The sequence below is a fragment of the Odocoileus virginianus genome, chromosome 21, assembly GCF_023699985.2.
Source record: "Odocoileus virginianus isolate 20LAN1187 ecotype Illinois chromosome 21, Ovbor_1.2, whole genome shotgun sequence".
NCBI classification, from domain to species: domain Eukaryota; kingdom Metazoa; phylum Chordata; class Mammalia; order Artiodactyla; family Cervidae; genus Odocoileus; species Odocoileus virginianus.
In genome coordinates this window covers 44,007,640-44,025,585 of record NC_069694.1, presented here as the reverse complement: position 1 = coordinate 44,025,585, position 17,946 = coordinate 44,007,640, and the positions used below count along the sequence as shown (strand labels likewise).

Genomic DNA, 17,946 nt, shown 5'->3' with positions numbered 1-17,946 from the left:
ATTGTCATTGGATAATTGCCTGTGCTTCTGAACCATTCCTTTCCCACTTCTTTAATAACATCCATTTGCAAACGTCAGAATGAGGTATGGTTTTGGTTCCCTAGCCCAGGGAAGAGGAGCCAGAAGAACTGAGAATGGAATTGTAGAATTACATGTAAAGTTGCTTAGATATTTATTTGACGCACATTTGGGAGCTTACTAAAGGGTAGGAGCTAAGTTAGGGGCTGGGAGAGAGACATTTAGTAAAAGTTTAATCCAAGTTTAGTAAAACATGGACTCTTGCTTGGGAGGAGCTTATTCGATAAGATGGTTGGTTCTTATTCCTTCCAGGATTCTAAAGTAGGCAGGAGTTAGGGATTAAAGAGCTGAGGCTATTTAGAGGAAGAACTACTTCGGCCGGAGTGGATCAAGGAAGATTTCACAGACTCAGTGGGCTTCAGTTGATTCATTCATTCAGTAGCTACATACTGAGGGCTATCCCCTGTCTCATCCTGGGCCAGCCACTGCAGACATCAGTAAGATGAAGCTGCAGGCATTGATGTCATTTCCTGTCCGTGTTGAAGGCCCACAGATGAAGACAATGTTGGATGAGAGGTGTGTTTTGATGCAGGTGTGCTTTGAGGTAGGCACTGTGAAAGCCCATCGCAGTGGACAGTGTCTCAGCCAAGAGTGATGGGCTCTGGTGCTCCAGCTGTATCCTGAGGGTTAAGTCAAGTGAAGGACTTCCGGGCCAGACAAAAAAATACACTGACTCTTCGGAAGCCAGAGTGAGGGGCACATCCCAGGAACCTTCATCTGGGCATTGGGGTGTGTGTTTGAAGGGTGTGTGATGACAGGTGCTGTGGGAGAGGGAGAAATGAGCTGACTAGTGGAAGGCCTTTGATGGCATCTTAGAGTAGTGTTTATCCCAGAGTTGTAGAGGAACATTGTGTAGATTTTAAGCAGTGGAATTACCTAATCAGATTTGTATTTCAGAAGTTGTGAGCTGGTTCTAATGGGTCAGTATTCTTGCCTGAAAAATCCCATGGAGAGGAGGAGCCTGATGGGCTCAGACACGACTGAGCACACACCCATACAGGGGCTCAGATCTAGCATACAGGTGAATTTAGTTTTGCTCACAGAGAGCTTGAACATTTTTTAAAATAGTTGCCAGTGTTTCCAAGGAAAAATGGAGATCAGGCTTTGTTGATAAATCAGTTGCTCATCTTGCTACAAGGAATTGGTGGGCTGGAGTTGCTTAATGCTGGCCTGTTTGGACGAAGCATGCACTGCATTTTACCATAGGACTCACTGCTTCAGGACAGATGCCCAGGATCTGTAGGCATTTGGGTTCTTTCTGAACTTTCTGAACATTTTTGCTCATTGGCAATTAAGAGATAGCCTTTTGAGGCTCAGGTCTAGAGGCTGTTACAGTAAACCTGGCAAGAAATTTTTATCTTAAGTGACTCTGGTGGGAACAGAGAAAAATAGGGATTGGCAGATAATAAAAAGAAAGGATGGAGAGGTGTGTATTAGGACAGGGGTGGGGAGTTCAGGCTTCCTGGTCAGACCCGGCTATTACCAGACCTGTGTTTTTGAGAAACTTACCTGACCTTTCTGGGCAATAGCTTCTTTTTTGGTAAAATACAGATTAAGAACTCAACCTTATTGGGTTTTTTTATGAAGATCAAATGAAAAACTGTGAAGCACTTAGTTCAGTAATTATTATTTCACATTCAGTAAAATGATAGCAGATGGTGTGAGGAAGATGGAATCAAGGATGACACTCGGGTTTCTGGTGTGTGATTTGGTGGGCTGGAGAACATGGGAGAAAGTGCAGGAGATGACCTCAGTGTTGGATGTGACATCTTTAAAGTTCTTGTGAGACTTGAAAGTGGAGAGATGTGACACAGTGGTGGATTCCAGGCCTAGAGCTCAAGGGCCAGATCTGAGTGGGGCACCGGCTGGGATTGAATGGTCTCTTCACTTCTGTCCTACTCGCAACTTCCTTCCCCACCATCATCTTCCGTCAACATTAATAATCCTCACAACTTCCTCCATAGGAGAATAACATTAAATGTGTCTGAGGACTGTGGGAGAGGGAAAATACTGTATTGCGTGTGGGCTGAAATGTTCTCTGGCAGTTTTTGGTTCTTGACAAAGCTTCTTTCCAGTTTACCATTTTGGCCTTTAGCCAAAAGAAATGAGTAATTCAACATTTGTTTATATCAAGGGCTGAAAAAGAGAACCACTCTCTATAAACATTCTATCTTTCTTCCCCTTTTGGTTAGGTTTTTCTGTATCCCATCACTATCGCTTCTAATTCTAAGCAGATACTCAACTCAGAATAAATTGTTGCTAGGAATGAATAGCTACGTGTGTGTGTGTGTGTGTGTGTGTGTGTGTGTGTGTGCACGCTTAGTCGCTCAGTCGTGTCTGACTCTCTGTGACCCTTTGGACTGTAGTCCGCCAGGCTCTTCGGTCCATAGGATTTTCCAGGCAAGAGTGCTGGAGTGGGCTGCCATTTCCTATTGCAAGAGATCTTCCTGACCTGGGGGTCGAACCTGCAGTCTCCTGTGGCTTCTATATTGCAGATCGATTCTTCACCAGCTGATCCATTGGGGAAGCCCACACTTATGTTAGAAATTTATATTCTTTCTTATTAGACTGTACTGTGACTCAGCCCTGCCTCAGGTCCTGGCTCAGATGCCACCTTCATTCTGCCTTCCTAATTTGTGTGACAGGAAGTCTCTTCTTTCTCTACATTGAGTTATAATGCTGGTGTGGCACCTGTCTCATCCTGCTCTACATTGGGATTATTTGTGGATCTGTATCATTTGTTCTGCTAGACTGTTAGTTCCATGAATCTGGGGACTGTGTCCTATACCTCTTAGCTCAGTCAGTACTTTAAAGGTATAAGGACCAGTCACTTCTATATAAAAGAAATAAAAAATGTGAACATGCTGTAATCTTACTTACTTTAGGAAAGACAGTTTACTGGAAAAATAACTATATTTAATAACTATATTTAATTTGTCTGCCTTTCTGATGACCTTACCACATATTGTATAAAAGATCTTAACACTTGAGAAAGGTTCTTAAATCAGTGTACATGCTTGAAAACACATAAAGTGTCATCTGATTGTGACATCTTCTTACAGTCGATTAATTGTTCACCATTATGGATGAAATGTTGATTCTTTGAATATTAGAGTCTTTAAGCTGGTGACTGCCTTACCTTAGAAGGATTAGTTTTTGTCTTGTGGACACAATCACTGCCAGACCCTCTCTGCTTCACACGTCTCTGGCTTTGCTTATGCTGCTTGTTCTGAATAAAAGGCCCTTCACCCATCCACATGGTGAATTCCTACTCATCTTTTAAGATTCAGTTCACATTTCCTCTTGCAAGCCTTTCCTGACATTTTCCCAACCCCTGCCTGCCTGCTGAGAAATTCTTTCTTCTATATTCTTTTAACACCTTGTACACCTGTCATCTCTGTCTTTGTTAGGAGACTGTGTGAAATTTCAGAGCAGATACTGTGTATTTGAAGAGCTCCAAGTCTAGTGGAGGAGCAAGGTAAGAATAATACTTGTGATAATATAGGATGGTGTGTGTGTGTGTATACATACATGTATATATAGTTTATGGCAGAGTTATGCACAGAGGTTTATGAAAGTGCTGAGGAGGGCCCCAAAATCAGAATGAGGGGCTAAAGCAAATATTATTTAAGCTGAGTATTGAAGCTGTCTAGATGTTAGTCCAGCAAAGGGAAGAACAACAGTCTGTATTAAAGCGTGGGAGTGAAAAAAAAAAGGCGTGGGAGTATTGGAGTATGTGATTTCCTGGGAACTACCATTAGTTGGTCTGTTTGTGGATGTGAATGGAGAGGAGACTGGTGGGATAGGCCGGAGTCAGATTGTGAAATGTGGTGGTGAATGCCATACAAAAAGTTTGAACCAGCATGATGAGCTCCAACTAAGCATCAAGGGGAGTCAGTGAGTGCATGGGGAGAATGGCATGGTAAAATCATGGTGAAGCCTGTTTTTAGTGACGGTCCCTCTAATAGCAGATGATACCTGAATTGAAGTCCACAATCCTGGAGGCAGGAAGAACCTTGTGCCACCATTTATTTAATCAATCCCTTTTTGATGGACATCTGTTTTCAAGTTTCTGTGTAAGGTCCTCCATCAGACAATTTGGAACAATGAGTGAAGTAATGCTTTCCTTAAAAAAAAAAAGTGAGCGCATTGACAGAATGCCTCACATCCTGCATTTCTCGGTACAGTCACGTTTGGTTCCATTTTAAAAATGGTTAATAAATGGCTCAACTCACTGTCTATCAGTGACTCTTTAAACATAAGGATTTGGGTCACCGAAGGAAGTGGTGATAGTTACTTTAACACTTTCTGGTCTTTTTTGATGATTGCTCAGTACCCCTATTCAAAATTAGAGCATCATCTCCATAGTTAAAACATATAATTTTAACCTAATATGTATTTCATCATTGCTTGCTTGCTTCGTTATGTCCGACTATTTGCAATTCCACAGACTGTAGCCCGACCAGGCTCCTGTCCATGGAATTTTCCAGGCAAGAATACTGGAGTGTGTTGCCATTTCCTACTCCAGGGGATCTTCCCAATCCAGGGATTGAACCTGAATCTCTTACATCTCCTGCATTGGGGGGTGGATTCTTTACCACTGTGCCACCTGGAAGTCTGTATTTCATCATAATCTCAATGAATTCTTATATTATGGTATCCGTGTTTTATAAATTTCTTTTTTTTTTTGAAAGAAATCTGCTAGCACCATTTCCTTTCCAAAACCTTTTCTGACTCCCTTAAACCTATGTAATTGATCACTTCCTCTCCTGTATCCTCTACACATATCTGTTATTAAGATATCTTTGCTTACTTCTGTCTCTCCTCACTCATGTTCACTAGTTGAGGGTGAGGACTTGATCTCTTACTGATTTTATTATCCCTAGTCCTTAATGCAGTTTCTTAGACACTGTAGCAATTCCTCTTTGTTGTTCTTATAATTCTGTTTATAGTTTTTTTTTTGAACTCTTACTATGAGGTGGGTACTGTTCTAAGTACTTTATTTGGATTTTCTCATTTAATCATCCCCATAAACCTATGGGTAAACTCTATATGCACCCTGTTGGCTTACTACTTTTTAACTAAAAAATGGCAATGCTGACATTTTCCTCTGGTTCAACCTACGATCTTCATTTTCAAGCAGAGAGAGGCTGGATACTCTGCAAGGTAGATCTGGGGCCCCGGTGGCCTGACTCCAGCACGTGTGCTCTTAGCCCCTTCTCTAGAGTGCCCTGAGTAAACTGCAGCTCACAAGTTAAGAGATATTTGTCAGAGTGATTAAGTAATATTTGTCAAGGTATGCATATTAGCTTACTTGTGTTTATACATATTTTCCCATTTTTGTACTTGAAAACTTTCAAATCCATACAGGAGTTGAAAGTATAGCAACAATAAATAGCCGTGTACTTTTCAGGTACAGTTGTGAACATATTACACATTTGCAGCGATGCAACACCCACTCCTCCCCCTCTCTTTCTCTCTCCCCACCTCTGCCCCCCTTCTCATCTGCACACACACACACACACACACACACAACTAGTGAGCCATTTGAAAGTAGCTTAGATATAATGGCTGTTTGTACTTACATACTTTAGCATGCATGCCATGTCACACTTAAATTTAACATAGGTACAATAATATTATGTAGCAAACAGTCCATGATTAGATTTCCCAGATTATCTCCAAATGATTTTTATGGATTTTTTGGATCCAGAGCCAATCATAGATGTTTCATTTAGATGACATTCCTTAGAACAGTTCTAGGCCTACTTTTTTGTAGATCTGAATTTGAAGTTTCCTCATTATACAGACTTCCCTGGTGGCTCAGATGGTGAAGCGTCTACAATGTAGGAGACCCAGGTTCAATCTCTGGGTCGGGAAGATCCCCTGGAGAAGGAAATGGCAATCCACTCCAGCACTATTGCCTGGAAAATCCTATGGACAGAGGAGCCTGGTAGGCTATAGTCCATGAGGTTGCAAAGAGTCAGACACGATTGAGCGACTTCACTTCACTTTAAACTTTTTTTGGCAAAAATATTACATAGGTGATCATGTATTGTGACATTCCCATTGCACATAATGTCAGTTTATTCTATAATTGGTGGTGCTAAGTTTGATCACTTGATTAAGGAGTCTACCAGATTTTTCCACTGAAAGGCACCTTCTCTTTGTAATTAGTAAGTACTCTATGGGTGATACATTGAAACTCTTTGAATATTCTGTTCCCTAACAAAATTTCACCCAGTCCAGTGAAAGCTTTAACATCTATGGATAATTTTTACTCAAATTATTTCAATCGTGGTTGTAAAATTATTTTTTCAGATTCTGTCATTCCTTCTGCATGTTTGCTGGCATTCTGTAAAGAGGAGCTCCGTTCTCCTTTTTAGAATCACTCTGGACCCATGGATTCTTTTATTATTCAGTTGTTATCAGTTACTATCTTTATTCTTCTTGGTGCTCAAATTATGCCAAATGTGGCTGGTGGGAACACTTCCAAATAGCTCCTGTGTCATTTTCACTTGTTTCCCTAATTTTTTGAATATGTCTTTGCTTTTTGTCACAGCAAAGTATTCCAGCCTCTCTGCTTAGCCCTGATTTTATTGTGGAATGGTATTTGGAAACAAAGATAATGGATGTTATGTGTGCTCATTGCTACTGTTAACCCTACTTAAAGAAAACCTCCCCCAAATCTACTTCATACTTCCAGATAAGTGATAACACTTTATGAAATGTTCTTTAAGTCTTATTTAGCGTTAATCTAAGTTTCAGTGTTCTACTACAATGAAAACAGAAAAAAGTTGAAATTTCAAGTAAACCATAAATGACAGTACTTTTCAGAAGATTCCTTAAGTGAAAATGGATAGTGCTTAATTATAGTACGTAAAAGTTGGTTTGAGATTCAAAGGTGCAGGCCACTTATTTTCTTTGGTCTACTTCAGGAATTAAAAGTTAAATAGAGATTAAATAGACACTTGAGAAATTTGAATTGGATGTTCCCCAAAAGACAAAAATAAATGAACCAGACAGCTCTTGGAAAATTAACATTATATAGAACAGAAATCCTTATTTATTTTAACTTCATACTCTAAATTATCAGCTGATTGACTTAATATTTGACTGTAGTTTATGATTAGTTGAAGTTCTTAATGAAAATAACATTTCTTAAAATGTGAGAGCAAAAAAATCATAGATGTAATAATATATCAGAAGAGATAACAATTCTATATACTTTATTAGTGATTCAGAATCTGGCTTCTGTACCTAACAAACAGTGAAGTAAAAAGATCATTTTATGTTGAAATATTCTGGCAGGGTTACTTTAGTTTTCTCAAATTATAGATTGTATTGCTAACTGTGACTTCTTCCTAGAAGTTTTATGCCTTCCTAAATACTTTTATGCCTTTAATTACCTTTGATATTCTCTATCCCTCTCATCCTTTCCTGGTTAGTGTTTTCACTATAACCTCACTCTCCTCTCTTCCAAATCCACTCAGAAAGCTAGGTTTCTGGAGTTTTTCTGAATACCAAAAGAATTAGAAGATTATAAGAAATTTTTTCTGAAATCGGGCAAATCACTTAACTTTCTGTCCTTTTGCTTGCTGTCTGCTGGTGAAATAAGGATAATGTCTGTCTCTCTCTTGCCTTATATGGATATTGTGAGGGTAAATTTAATCAGTCATATAAAGTGGTTTTGCATTCTGTATTCATGAGATCGTTTAACAGACAGTTTTTTTTTAATAATGATAACAATCAGAGGCACTTTTACTCCAGTTTTTACAACAGAAGGGATTTAGATTTGAAAGTAGGATATTCAGCACTAGAATACAGGATATCAGGAGGCTGGAGAGTTGTTTTCCTCTGGAGATCTTGGGATCCATAGGGTTCTCTGGGTTTGTGGGACCTATGATAAAGGAAGTTCAAGGCCCTTTTCAGTGGAGCCCTCTGAAATGCTGCCTCCATTCCTTCCAGCTCCCATTAACACAGCAATGGCTTGCTTACTGCCTCTTTTAGCAACTCTCTCTCTTCCAAGGCCTGTTGCTCTTTGAAAAAGATACTCCTCATTTTATGTTCCTCTTTCCTTAAAATGAGTGTATCCATATCTGAGTTCTGTAAAGCTTGTTAGGTGTCATGAGCACTCTAGGAAATGTCCCAGTTTTGTATCCATTCATCCTTCTGCCCTGCTCTTCCTTACTTTATGTCATCCTTGTTTTCAAATCACACACCCTGGAGAGCAGTTTCTTTGTTCTGCTTTTAATGGTGCCATGTCTGAATAGCAACATGATGGAGACTGCAAAAATTACAAGTGATTCTTAGGATTTGAAAGGCAATCTTCTCTACATTAAGACAATACTTCTCAAGTTACAACATGATATAGAAAAGGAAGATTAAAAGTGATTTTTAAGATTCAGAAGACAATCTTACTTACGTTAAGAAAGTACTTCTCAAGTTACAACACCACCTAAGGTTGAGTTGGCTTTTCCCTTGCCACTCTCCAGAGCCAACATCTACTTGGGCAACTCAGGATGTTCATTTTCTTTTTTTTTTTAACAAATGTTGGCACTTGACTCCTGACAGTGATTAGATTATATAAGATATTATATAGAACTGATGTGGGAGTTTAATTTCCCCTATTTTATTTGATAACATTGTCTAACTTAGTGTCAGAAAACATTGTCCAACTCTCAGAACCCCAGTTACATCAGTTAGGATGAATTTTTAAGAGGAAAATCTTAGAGTGCAGTCGAACATGAACATGTGCCATTAAAGAACTATGTTTGCTTTGCCAGTTGAGACTTGTTTCTTTAGTTCAAGTGATGGTTTAGGGGTTATTTTAAGGGCACTTTGGAGATTGTGTTGTAGGAATGTTACAGAGTAAATTTTGAGTGTGATATGCCCATTTGACCTTAATTCCAACATCTGATTTTGCGGGGAAAAGAATCTGTCATGCACTGACTACCTGTATTCCTCACCTGAATTTGGCTTCTTGAGTTGCTGAATCATATGTGGATGCCAGCGGTCCTCGTGGACCAAATGTGGCCCAGACTCCTTGTCACTGATCCACAGGAAGCTGAGAGAAACTGCGCTGACTTCTGATTAACCTTTAACAGCAGCAGACACAGTGTTTCCTATAAGTCAGTGTCTCATCTATTTTTGTTGTTTTGAGAAGATCATTCTGAAATAGACTGCTAAAAAAAAATAGTCCACTTATTTATTTTTTTTCCTTGACCTGCTGCTCACAGCAAGTTGTGAAGGTTGGTGTGTGCTGAGAACTCGCATTATGGTGAAATGGGTTGTCAAAAGGTGGGTCTGTTGACACAGAAGTTGGGAAGCATTTTTCTCTAATCTCAAGGAGGATCTGTGTTTTCTCATCTGATTTTTAGATGTAGCAGTGAAGTTATTTAGATACTTGTAAAGGATATGATATTATAGTTTTAAGATAACGTGACAAGTTGTGTTTCTTTACTAAGATTCAGTCATAACAGTTCTGTCCTTAGTGTGTATCCAGCATCTGCTGGCTTGATGGTAATCACAGATTTAGTCCAGATTCCACAGCCTTGTGCTCAAGGATAGTGAGGTACTACTTGTAATTATTCTGTATTATAATTGTACTTGGCTGCAAGTAACGCTGACACAAAGAGCAGTGTCCTGAAAGGCTAGAATGGCCACTTAGGGTTAATACTATGACTTCTAGTTCAGCCTCTTTTCCGTTCTCAAGGTTCATCCCATAATCACACAGTAGCCTTTGTAGTTCAGCCATGACTTCTATATTCCAGGCAAGAAGACAGAGGATACACGAATCAGTCACCTTTTTAAATAGCTTTCAAGTTCCAAACCTGCACCCAATAATTTCTGCTGACCAGAATTTAGTCACTTGACTACCCAAAGATGTCAGGGAGGATAGGGGATGTAATTGTCTATTGCTGACTCATTACTTAGGACTTCCCTGGTGGTTCCGTGGTAAAGAATCTGCTTGCCAAAGCTGGAGAGCAAGAGACGCAGGTTTGATCCCTGCCTGGGTCAGGAAGGTTCCCTGGAGAGGGAAATGGCAACCCACTCCAGTACTCTTGCCTGGAGAATCCCATGGACGGAGGAGCCTGGTGGGCTACAGTCCATGGGGTCGTGAAAGAGTCAGACATGACATTGACTAAACAATAAACTCATCACCTACTCCAAAAAAAAAAAAAGCCACTCTATTTTAAAGAAGAAGGGAAAGACAAATATTAGTAACAACCTAGCAGCTTCTGCCACCAGTGCCTTTTATGACTTTTGCTCCCATCTGCTGTTCTAAGCACTTTACACTATGGCTCCATAGAGCCTTGCTGCCTCCTGAGAACGCCCTTCGTTGTCCTCCTCTCAGCCTTTGCTCGCGTTCTGAATGCTTTGTCTCCCATCTCAGCTGCCTCTGCTTCTCTCAGGTGTTGCTCAGATCACATTTCCTGCAGGAAGCCTTTCTAGGACCACAGTCATCGCTACCCTCTGCCCCTCCCCCCGCCTTTCATCTCATCTGTCACAGCTCTTGTTAACTTTCAGCCAACATATTAAAATTTCAAAGTTAGTTTTCATATCCTTTGTGATCCCCTCTTCCCCCTCACTTGCCTAGTAGAATAATTGCATCTACTCAACATTTAGTACATGTGTATTGAATTCCATTTCAGACCTAATGCTAGCAGGATAACTTAGGAGAAAGTCTTTTTTGTGCAATAAGGGTGTTCTTTTTGTAAGGCAAAAAAAGAGATACATCAGCATTGTGAGTATCCTAGTCTGTTTAATAGCTGTTGACTAATATATAGGTTGTCTGTTACTTCAGTGAATAGTCTGTTAGGTAGAAGTGCAAATAGCAGTTTGTTTGAAAATACTGGCTCCCTAAACATGTAGGAAACATTAACAGTCTGGGCCTCTTGGAACGAGGGCATTTGATGTGCCCGAGATTAGGGCACTCCACTCAGAACAAACAATGAAGAAGGAAGAGGGACAATAAAAACCTTTATTTCTGAAAAGCACTTGAAAGTACTATAAATGGATGGACTTTAGGCTGGTCAGTGGGTCAAAAGACAACACAGCCTGGGTGCCTCATATGTAATTGTTTGATAAACTTTTTCATGCGCTACTTTCTAAATTTATTTTTCATGTTTCAGAGATATTTTCAAAATCCAGTTATTTTGGGAGGTTTTTACCTTGAGTTGCATTTAATTATTTTGAGGTGTTTACTTTTTTCCCCCTTCTTCTTTTTTAAAAATTTGTTTTATTCCAGTCTAGTTGATTTACTAATTTTTTTTTTTCAATATGGCACTTGGGATGTGCCTGTGGTAACAATTCAGGTTGTGTTCATATATAATTGTTACGATTTATGGAACATCTTTCCTTCAAATTAAAAAAAAATGTTTTAACTTGCATTTCTTGATTGGGCCTGGAACTTACATAAAGGATAGCTTATTTCTGGGACTTCTTTTTAAAACTGCATATAAACCATCTACCAGGTATACAGTTGACTGAAGCATAATGTTGCAAGGACCTCCTAGATAGTTCATGTCTTCTCACTGCTTTCTGTTGAAAGTCATGCTGTATCTAAAATTGGATTTTTATGAATTTCCCCAGTGTATTTCTCTACCACTTATACTTGACTCTCTGCTCATCATTTCTTTCTGCAGGATTTTACAGTAAATGCCTACGGAGCAGCAGTAAGAATTAGTCTTGGCACAGAGTTCATTTGGGATTAGTAACACAGGCAGGAAAGGCGTAAAAGTAAGATTAGCAAAGAAACCTGTGGCGTGCTCAGCAAAGGGAGGGTCGGTGAGTCAAATGAGGAAATGTAGAAAACGCCAAAGATAAAATGCACAACAGTTTCATAGGAGTGTTGGTGTTTTGAAGGAGATCATGTTTGAGAATTGCCTAAAAATGGGAGCATCTCCCAGGATGGAGAAAAGTGTGGGCTCATATGGAAGGGAGCAGGTAGGTGTCAGGTATTGGAGACAGGGTCACTGTTGACCCCTCTCCCCTTGGTCTTTAAGACCTATTTGCTCTTCATGTAGGGATTAGTGAAGCCCATCTCTTCCTGTCAACAAACATAGATCATTTTATCTGCATGTCAGACTCCAGTTCATCCTGCATATCATCACCATGCTAATATTCCCAGGTTATTTTTATCAGGTAATTCTCCTAAAGATAATGATGAAGTGTTCCCTTCTTGTAGACAAAGTGCATATTCCTCAATCTGAAATTTAGGGAACATCTTGATCTGGTACCACTCACCTATGATTGTCTACCTCTTATTCTTCCCCTAGTGTTTGCCCATCTCTTTGGCCTGATAAGCCTCCTCTAAATCAATGAGGCCCGTTTTGCTGTATAATTCTTCACACCTTGGATGGTCCACTGTCTTCTCTGTCTACCTGGCTTCAAGATCCACCTCAAGACCTCCTCTTTGAGGCTTTCTGTACAACTCTATATGGATATGTGGATGATTTCTTCACAAATCCCACGTGTGCCACCATTTTTGTGCATAAATGTTACCTTGAATTAAAAACATGATTGCTTTGTTTTTGTGTCTAGATTGTAAGCTCTTTGAGACCAGTGACCACACTATGCAATGATTTTTCATCTATTTTAATATCTGGTGTAGCACTATATACATATTTGGTATAGAGCAAGATTTCTCAATCTGGTACCATCACACTTGGAGCTGGATACTTTTTCTTGTGGGGAATTATCTGAGCACTGAAGGATGTTTAGCAGCATCACTGTATACTCATTAGATGCTAGTGGCACCCTGTTCCCAGTGTGACTATAAAAAAATGTCTTCATTTGTGCTGAATGCCCCATAGACAGCAAAATAGCCCCAGCTGAGAATTACTGTGTAAACAGAATAAATTCTTATCAGTATCTTGGCAGGAATTGAAGACTATGAAAATATTTGATGAATGGTTTAGAGCATTTTGGGGTCCTGAATGATGACAAACTCAGCTGATGGAAGATTGGCAATGTAAAATGGAACTTCCTCTTTTCTGTGATAAGCTATAGGAAGCCTATTATAGATTGATGAGCAATTATGATGTAACTTAAGGAAGGGCAAAATGACAGAAGTATACTGAAGTTGAAATTTCCAAAATACTGAGTTTTAGTTTCTAATTCATTTTGAACCATTTTATACTTGAAAATATCATTTCCAATAAAATATTTGTTATTTAATTGGAAATTTATCTAGGGTTCATTTTTAACTAGTGTCTTTGGATTGAGAACTATGTTTTGAAGCATATTTGAGAAAATCATTTTGAAATTATGGGTGCAGGTTATTGTAAAGTGATAACCATTGACAAAGATCAGTTGTATTTATATATAGTTTTCCAGTTTTTCTTCTTTTTTGGCTATTTGAATATTGTCCTCAAGTTTAGCAAAATTTCCAACCCCAAGCAATACGCATATAAGCAATACACACACAAAAAATACATGTGTGTGATTGTGTGGTCTAGATAGTGCTTACTGCTCACTCTGTTGTAAGTTCTTAGTTTTTTCTTTGATTATCAAACTAGTGCATGACAGATTCTACATGGTTGACGTGCTGCTGAACTAGAAATAACGCATGATACCCTCTTTCCACAGCTGTGTGCCAGCCACAGTGCAAACATGGTGAATGTGTCGGGCCGAACAAGTGCAAGTGTCATCCTGGATATGCCGGGAAGACCTGCAATCAAGGTAGGGAAACTGTGAAAAGTAAACAATCATAAAGCCTCTCTGCCCCTACCTGATATAGAAACTTAAGTTCTCATGCAGACCACTTTTCCATGACCACTGTCCCCAGACGTATGAGAGTCATTTCGCTGAAAGATAAAAATCTAATAATGATAAATCTTGCTAAATTATTACTTAATTGTGGGGCTGGTAAAGAATTTCATCCTTTCATTCACTATTAATTATGAAAATGCATTTTGAAAAAGAAAATGACAGTGTCCGTAGAAGTCTCACGTCTGCTCCTCCTTGGTCTTCCACTAACTATTTGGAAAACTTTAGCAAACTGTTAGCCTCCTTGGAGCTCTCTGAGATGAAAATACTTTGATACTCAGTCAGGTAGGAGGTTTGGCTTGAAACTTTGAGATCCCTTCCAACTCTGAGCTCTTTAATCTTTGTGATTCAAGTCCCTTCAACTTTTGACCAGTTTGTAAGGTTCCTCTGAGAAATCACAATTTTGATTAACCTAACAAGTTATTTTTAATTTGGTGTCAGTTGCTTATAAAAGCAAATCTTTATTTAGTCTTCATGGTGCTAAGGTATTTTGCATATGTTACCTGTTTTTATCACTACAAAAGCATTAGGAGGTAGAATTTTATTTATTACAATTAAGCTATAAATAATATTTCATTTTTCACTTGACAAGACATTGTATATACTCAGTGTTTTGTCCAAGTTCACAAATTAGTTGGTAAAAGATCTATGTCAACTTAGAGCTGTTGTCTGTATAACGCATGTTCTTTCTACCAGTGTAGTTTTGCATGGAGAGAACATTGGAAATGTGATCCTCTGATTCGCTGCATTACAAGGCTGCCAAGGCTTGTCTGTTTAATTAATTTCAACCAAAACCCTTCTACCATTTGGAGCTAAAAACAGATGTAAAGAAAAGATAGGGTTAGATTTCACTAGAAAGATTCAAAAATAAAAAGTAAAATTTTTCATTTATTCCTTAAAGTAATATTTCCTAATATTTTAAATGTCAAATGAAACAGTTTGTATAGGGTCTAACTGTCCCATAGATACTTATTTGACCTCATCTGATACAGAAATGGTCTTGTTGAAATATTCTTGTTCATCAGCATCTGATGTTCCTTGAAGCATGTCATGTAAACTTGTGATTTATAGACGTAGTTTTCACAAGAATCGGACCCACTGAAATTTGAAGGTATGGGTAATTGTTCCTGAACTACCAGATGAAATCCATGTGAGTGCAATGTGACATGTTTTTAAACCCATTTGATGTTAAAAACCCACTTAATTTTTCCTCTCCAGTGTAAGTTCTCAAGTAGCAGCATGTTCAGTTCTGATTATTGAGTTGTCAGTGTCCATCTTAGAGTGCCAGCATGCTTCCCTTTTTAAAACGCTGAACATAAAGCTTCGCAGGTTTCATTAACATGTCAGCACCATGAAACGTTATCCTCATGCCAGGAATGTATACAAAGAAGAGTATTAAAGGAAGCCACTGTTGGGGTTCAGAGAAATTCATTTGAATTTATTTGCAGGAGCTACAGCAACTTTAATATGATTCAGAGACACTAAAACTATCACTGGAACACGGATCCGTCTCTGGGGAGCTCTGATTTTCAGAAAACTAGTTTACTGTGTACCTTTCCCTGCAATAATACCTGTTTCTCTTAAGAAAAATTGAAATATACCGAGTTGAAATCTTGCCTTCCCAAACTAAATAGAGTTGGGGGGGAAGAGGATTTTATCAGTGGCAAAATGGGATTTTACACCTGCAAAAATAGTGAGCCCCACTGAAAATGTAATTTCAAGTTAAATCCTGAATATAAAACTTGAGTCCACAGTAAACCTACGTGTTTTGATCATCGCTCTCTTTTCCTTTCTTACCATATAAGCAATTGTGGCAAGTTACATTCTTTGAGAACAGGAACCATTTGTGGGGTCCCTCTGATTTCTTAGTTCCTGAAAATTTTTATCAAAATGATTTGCACATGGTAAGTGCACATGAAATATTTGCTTAGTGACTCTTTAATATCATGGTCCTTGGTCCTAACACCATAGGAACTGAAAGAGTTCCCTGGAGTTGTTTGGTATAGCTCTTTATGCTTTGCATCTGTGGACTGTCACGGTCAGAGAGGCTGTCGCAGTGATCCGGGTAGCGAACAGAGAGCCCCAGAAATGTTGTTAAATATTAGAACTAAGTGTCTATATCTGCTAGGTAACAAATTAACTTAGACTGATTTTATCCAGATCATACAATTTTAATAAAATGGAAAACATGCCTCAGAGATATGAGAAATCAAGCAGTTTTTTTTTTTTTAACCCAGGGTGTTTTTGTTTATTTTTCAGCCACACCATAAGGCACGTAGGATCTTAGTTCCCTGGCCAGGGATCAAACCCGTGCCTCTTGCAATGGAAACACAGAGTCCTAACCAGTAGACCACCAGGGAATTCCCTGGTTTCTTTTTTCTTGAGGAGAGAAGTGTTAAGAAGAGTTACACTTGAAATAAATTTCCACAGAACTGGAAATTAGCATTTGATTAAAAGTAGGTTTTGGTATAGGGCAAAAATTATATCCACTAAAAATTGTGTCACGAGCTGTGTACTTTAAGAACGCACCCCTGGCGACCTGCTTGAACAGCTGAGTGAACAGCTGGAACGGATGACAGGCACTTAATGAGGCTTTCAGAGCTGCCGAAGCAGAAGAGCAGGGCAGGCCCACTTTGGTACTGGCCTAATTTAAGGCTTTGGCACAAGATTAGTGTGAATCTGCTGGTCATGGCTTGTACTTCCCTCTGGGTCACTCTCTGGATTTGCCATAGCCAGATCACATCGAAAATTGTAGGCGTGGATGTGACCCTATTCATTCTAATCTGAACTCTGGCAAGAATTTTTTTTTCCACCTTACTTTCTCTGGTAATTTTATTCATGAAGATTACCACCCCTTCCGCCCACCTTGAGCCTCTGTACCCAAACAAATCCCCTTTCTCCTCAGCTAAAAAAGGATACTATTATAGATAATAGTGTTTTTTATAACTTTCCCATTAGAGAATTATTTGGGGCATGTAATGTATCATATCATTGCATATTTTCAGGAATGAAACACATCCTGCTGAATTTACAGCATGCTTTACAGTATAATAATTTCAGAAGAAACAGTTCATAAATATCAGTTATTAATCTCTTGGCATGGTTTTTGTTTCAAATGTTGAATTCCTTATCCCAAGAAAAGAATTGGTATCTTGTACCAGGGAACCAGACAGTAAACTTTGGTAAGCTGCTACTGCTGCTAAGTCACTTCAATCATGTCCGACTCTGTGCGACCCCATCCCTGGGATTCTCCAGGCAAGAACACTGGAGTGGGTTGCCATTTCCTTCTCCAATGTATAAAAGTGAAAAGTGAAAGTGAAGTCGCTCAGTCGTGTCCGACTCTTTGTGACCCCATGGACTGCAGCCTACCAGTCTCCTCCGTCCATGGGATTTTCCAGGCAAGAGTACTGGAGTGGGGTGCCGTTGCCTTCTCCGAATTAGGTCTAAATTATTTGCCTTCCTTAGCACAATAGTCGGAGTGCTTTAACACTAAGATTAAGGTAGTTTCTTAAGGCTTTATTTTTTGAATGATGTGCGGTTTCAACCCCAGAAACCAATATTCATTTAATTTGGAAATTTAACTGGCTATTAATAATGTGATAGTCTTGAAACAGGATGTGATTGCCTACTTTGGGACCTACTCATGATATTTTGGTAAGCTAATAATGGCAACACCATTTTTTTTGCAGAAAGCTTCTAATGTATATTCTTTTTTTCCCCAACCCTTTATATCTCAATCCTATCTGTGTCTGGGCAGGGTGTCTTACGTATATTCTAATTAAAAGTGACCTAAATGTGACATTAGTTCTTACACCTGAATGAATGTGTACATCATTGGTGTACATGTGTGTGTACATGAATGTGTACATCATGTACACATGATGTGTGTACATCAGTGGTCTATCATGTTACTTATTTAAATGAGATCTTTATGCAGATCATAAGTTTATGCATGATTATGTAAGGTTTTAAACAGTTGTACAACATACTAATATAGGAAAAGATATTAAGTTGGTCGTTTAAGACCTAGATATACCTAAACAGAGCAGGTTGATTATAGTCAATTTTTGTATAATCTTTGAGTTTTCTCTTCGT

At 38.9% G+C, this 17,946-nt stretch overlaps 1 protein-coding gene across 4 annotated transcripts in view; it reads left to right on the top strand.

Moving 5' to 3' along the window:
- NPNT (nephronectin) overlaps nucleotides 1-17,946 on the top strand; it is a 75,969-nt gene that overhangs the window by 20,854 nt on the left and 37,169 nt on the right. For all 4 annotated transcript variants that reach the window (XM_020901203.2, XM_070452253.1, XM_020901204.2 and 1 more), the window contains one exon: nucleotides 13,672-13,764. In XM_020901203.2, coding sequence (XP_020756862.2) covers nucleotides 13,672-13,764 — 93 coding nt within the window. The remainder of the gene's footprint in view (nucleotides 1-13,671; nucleotides 13,765-17,946) is intronic.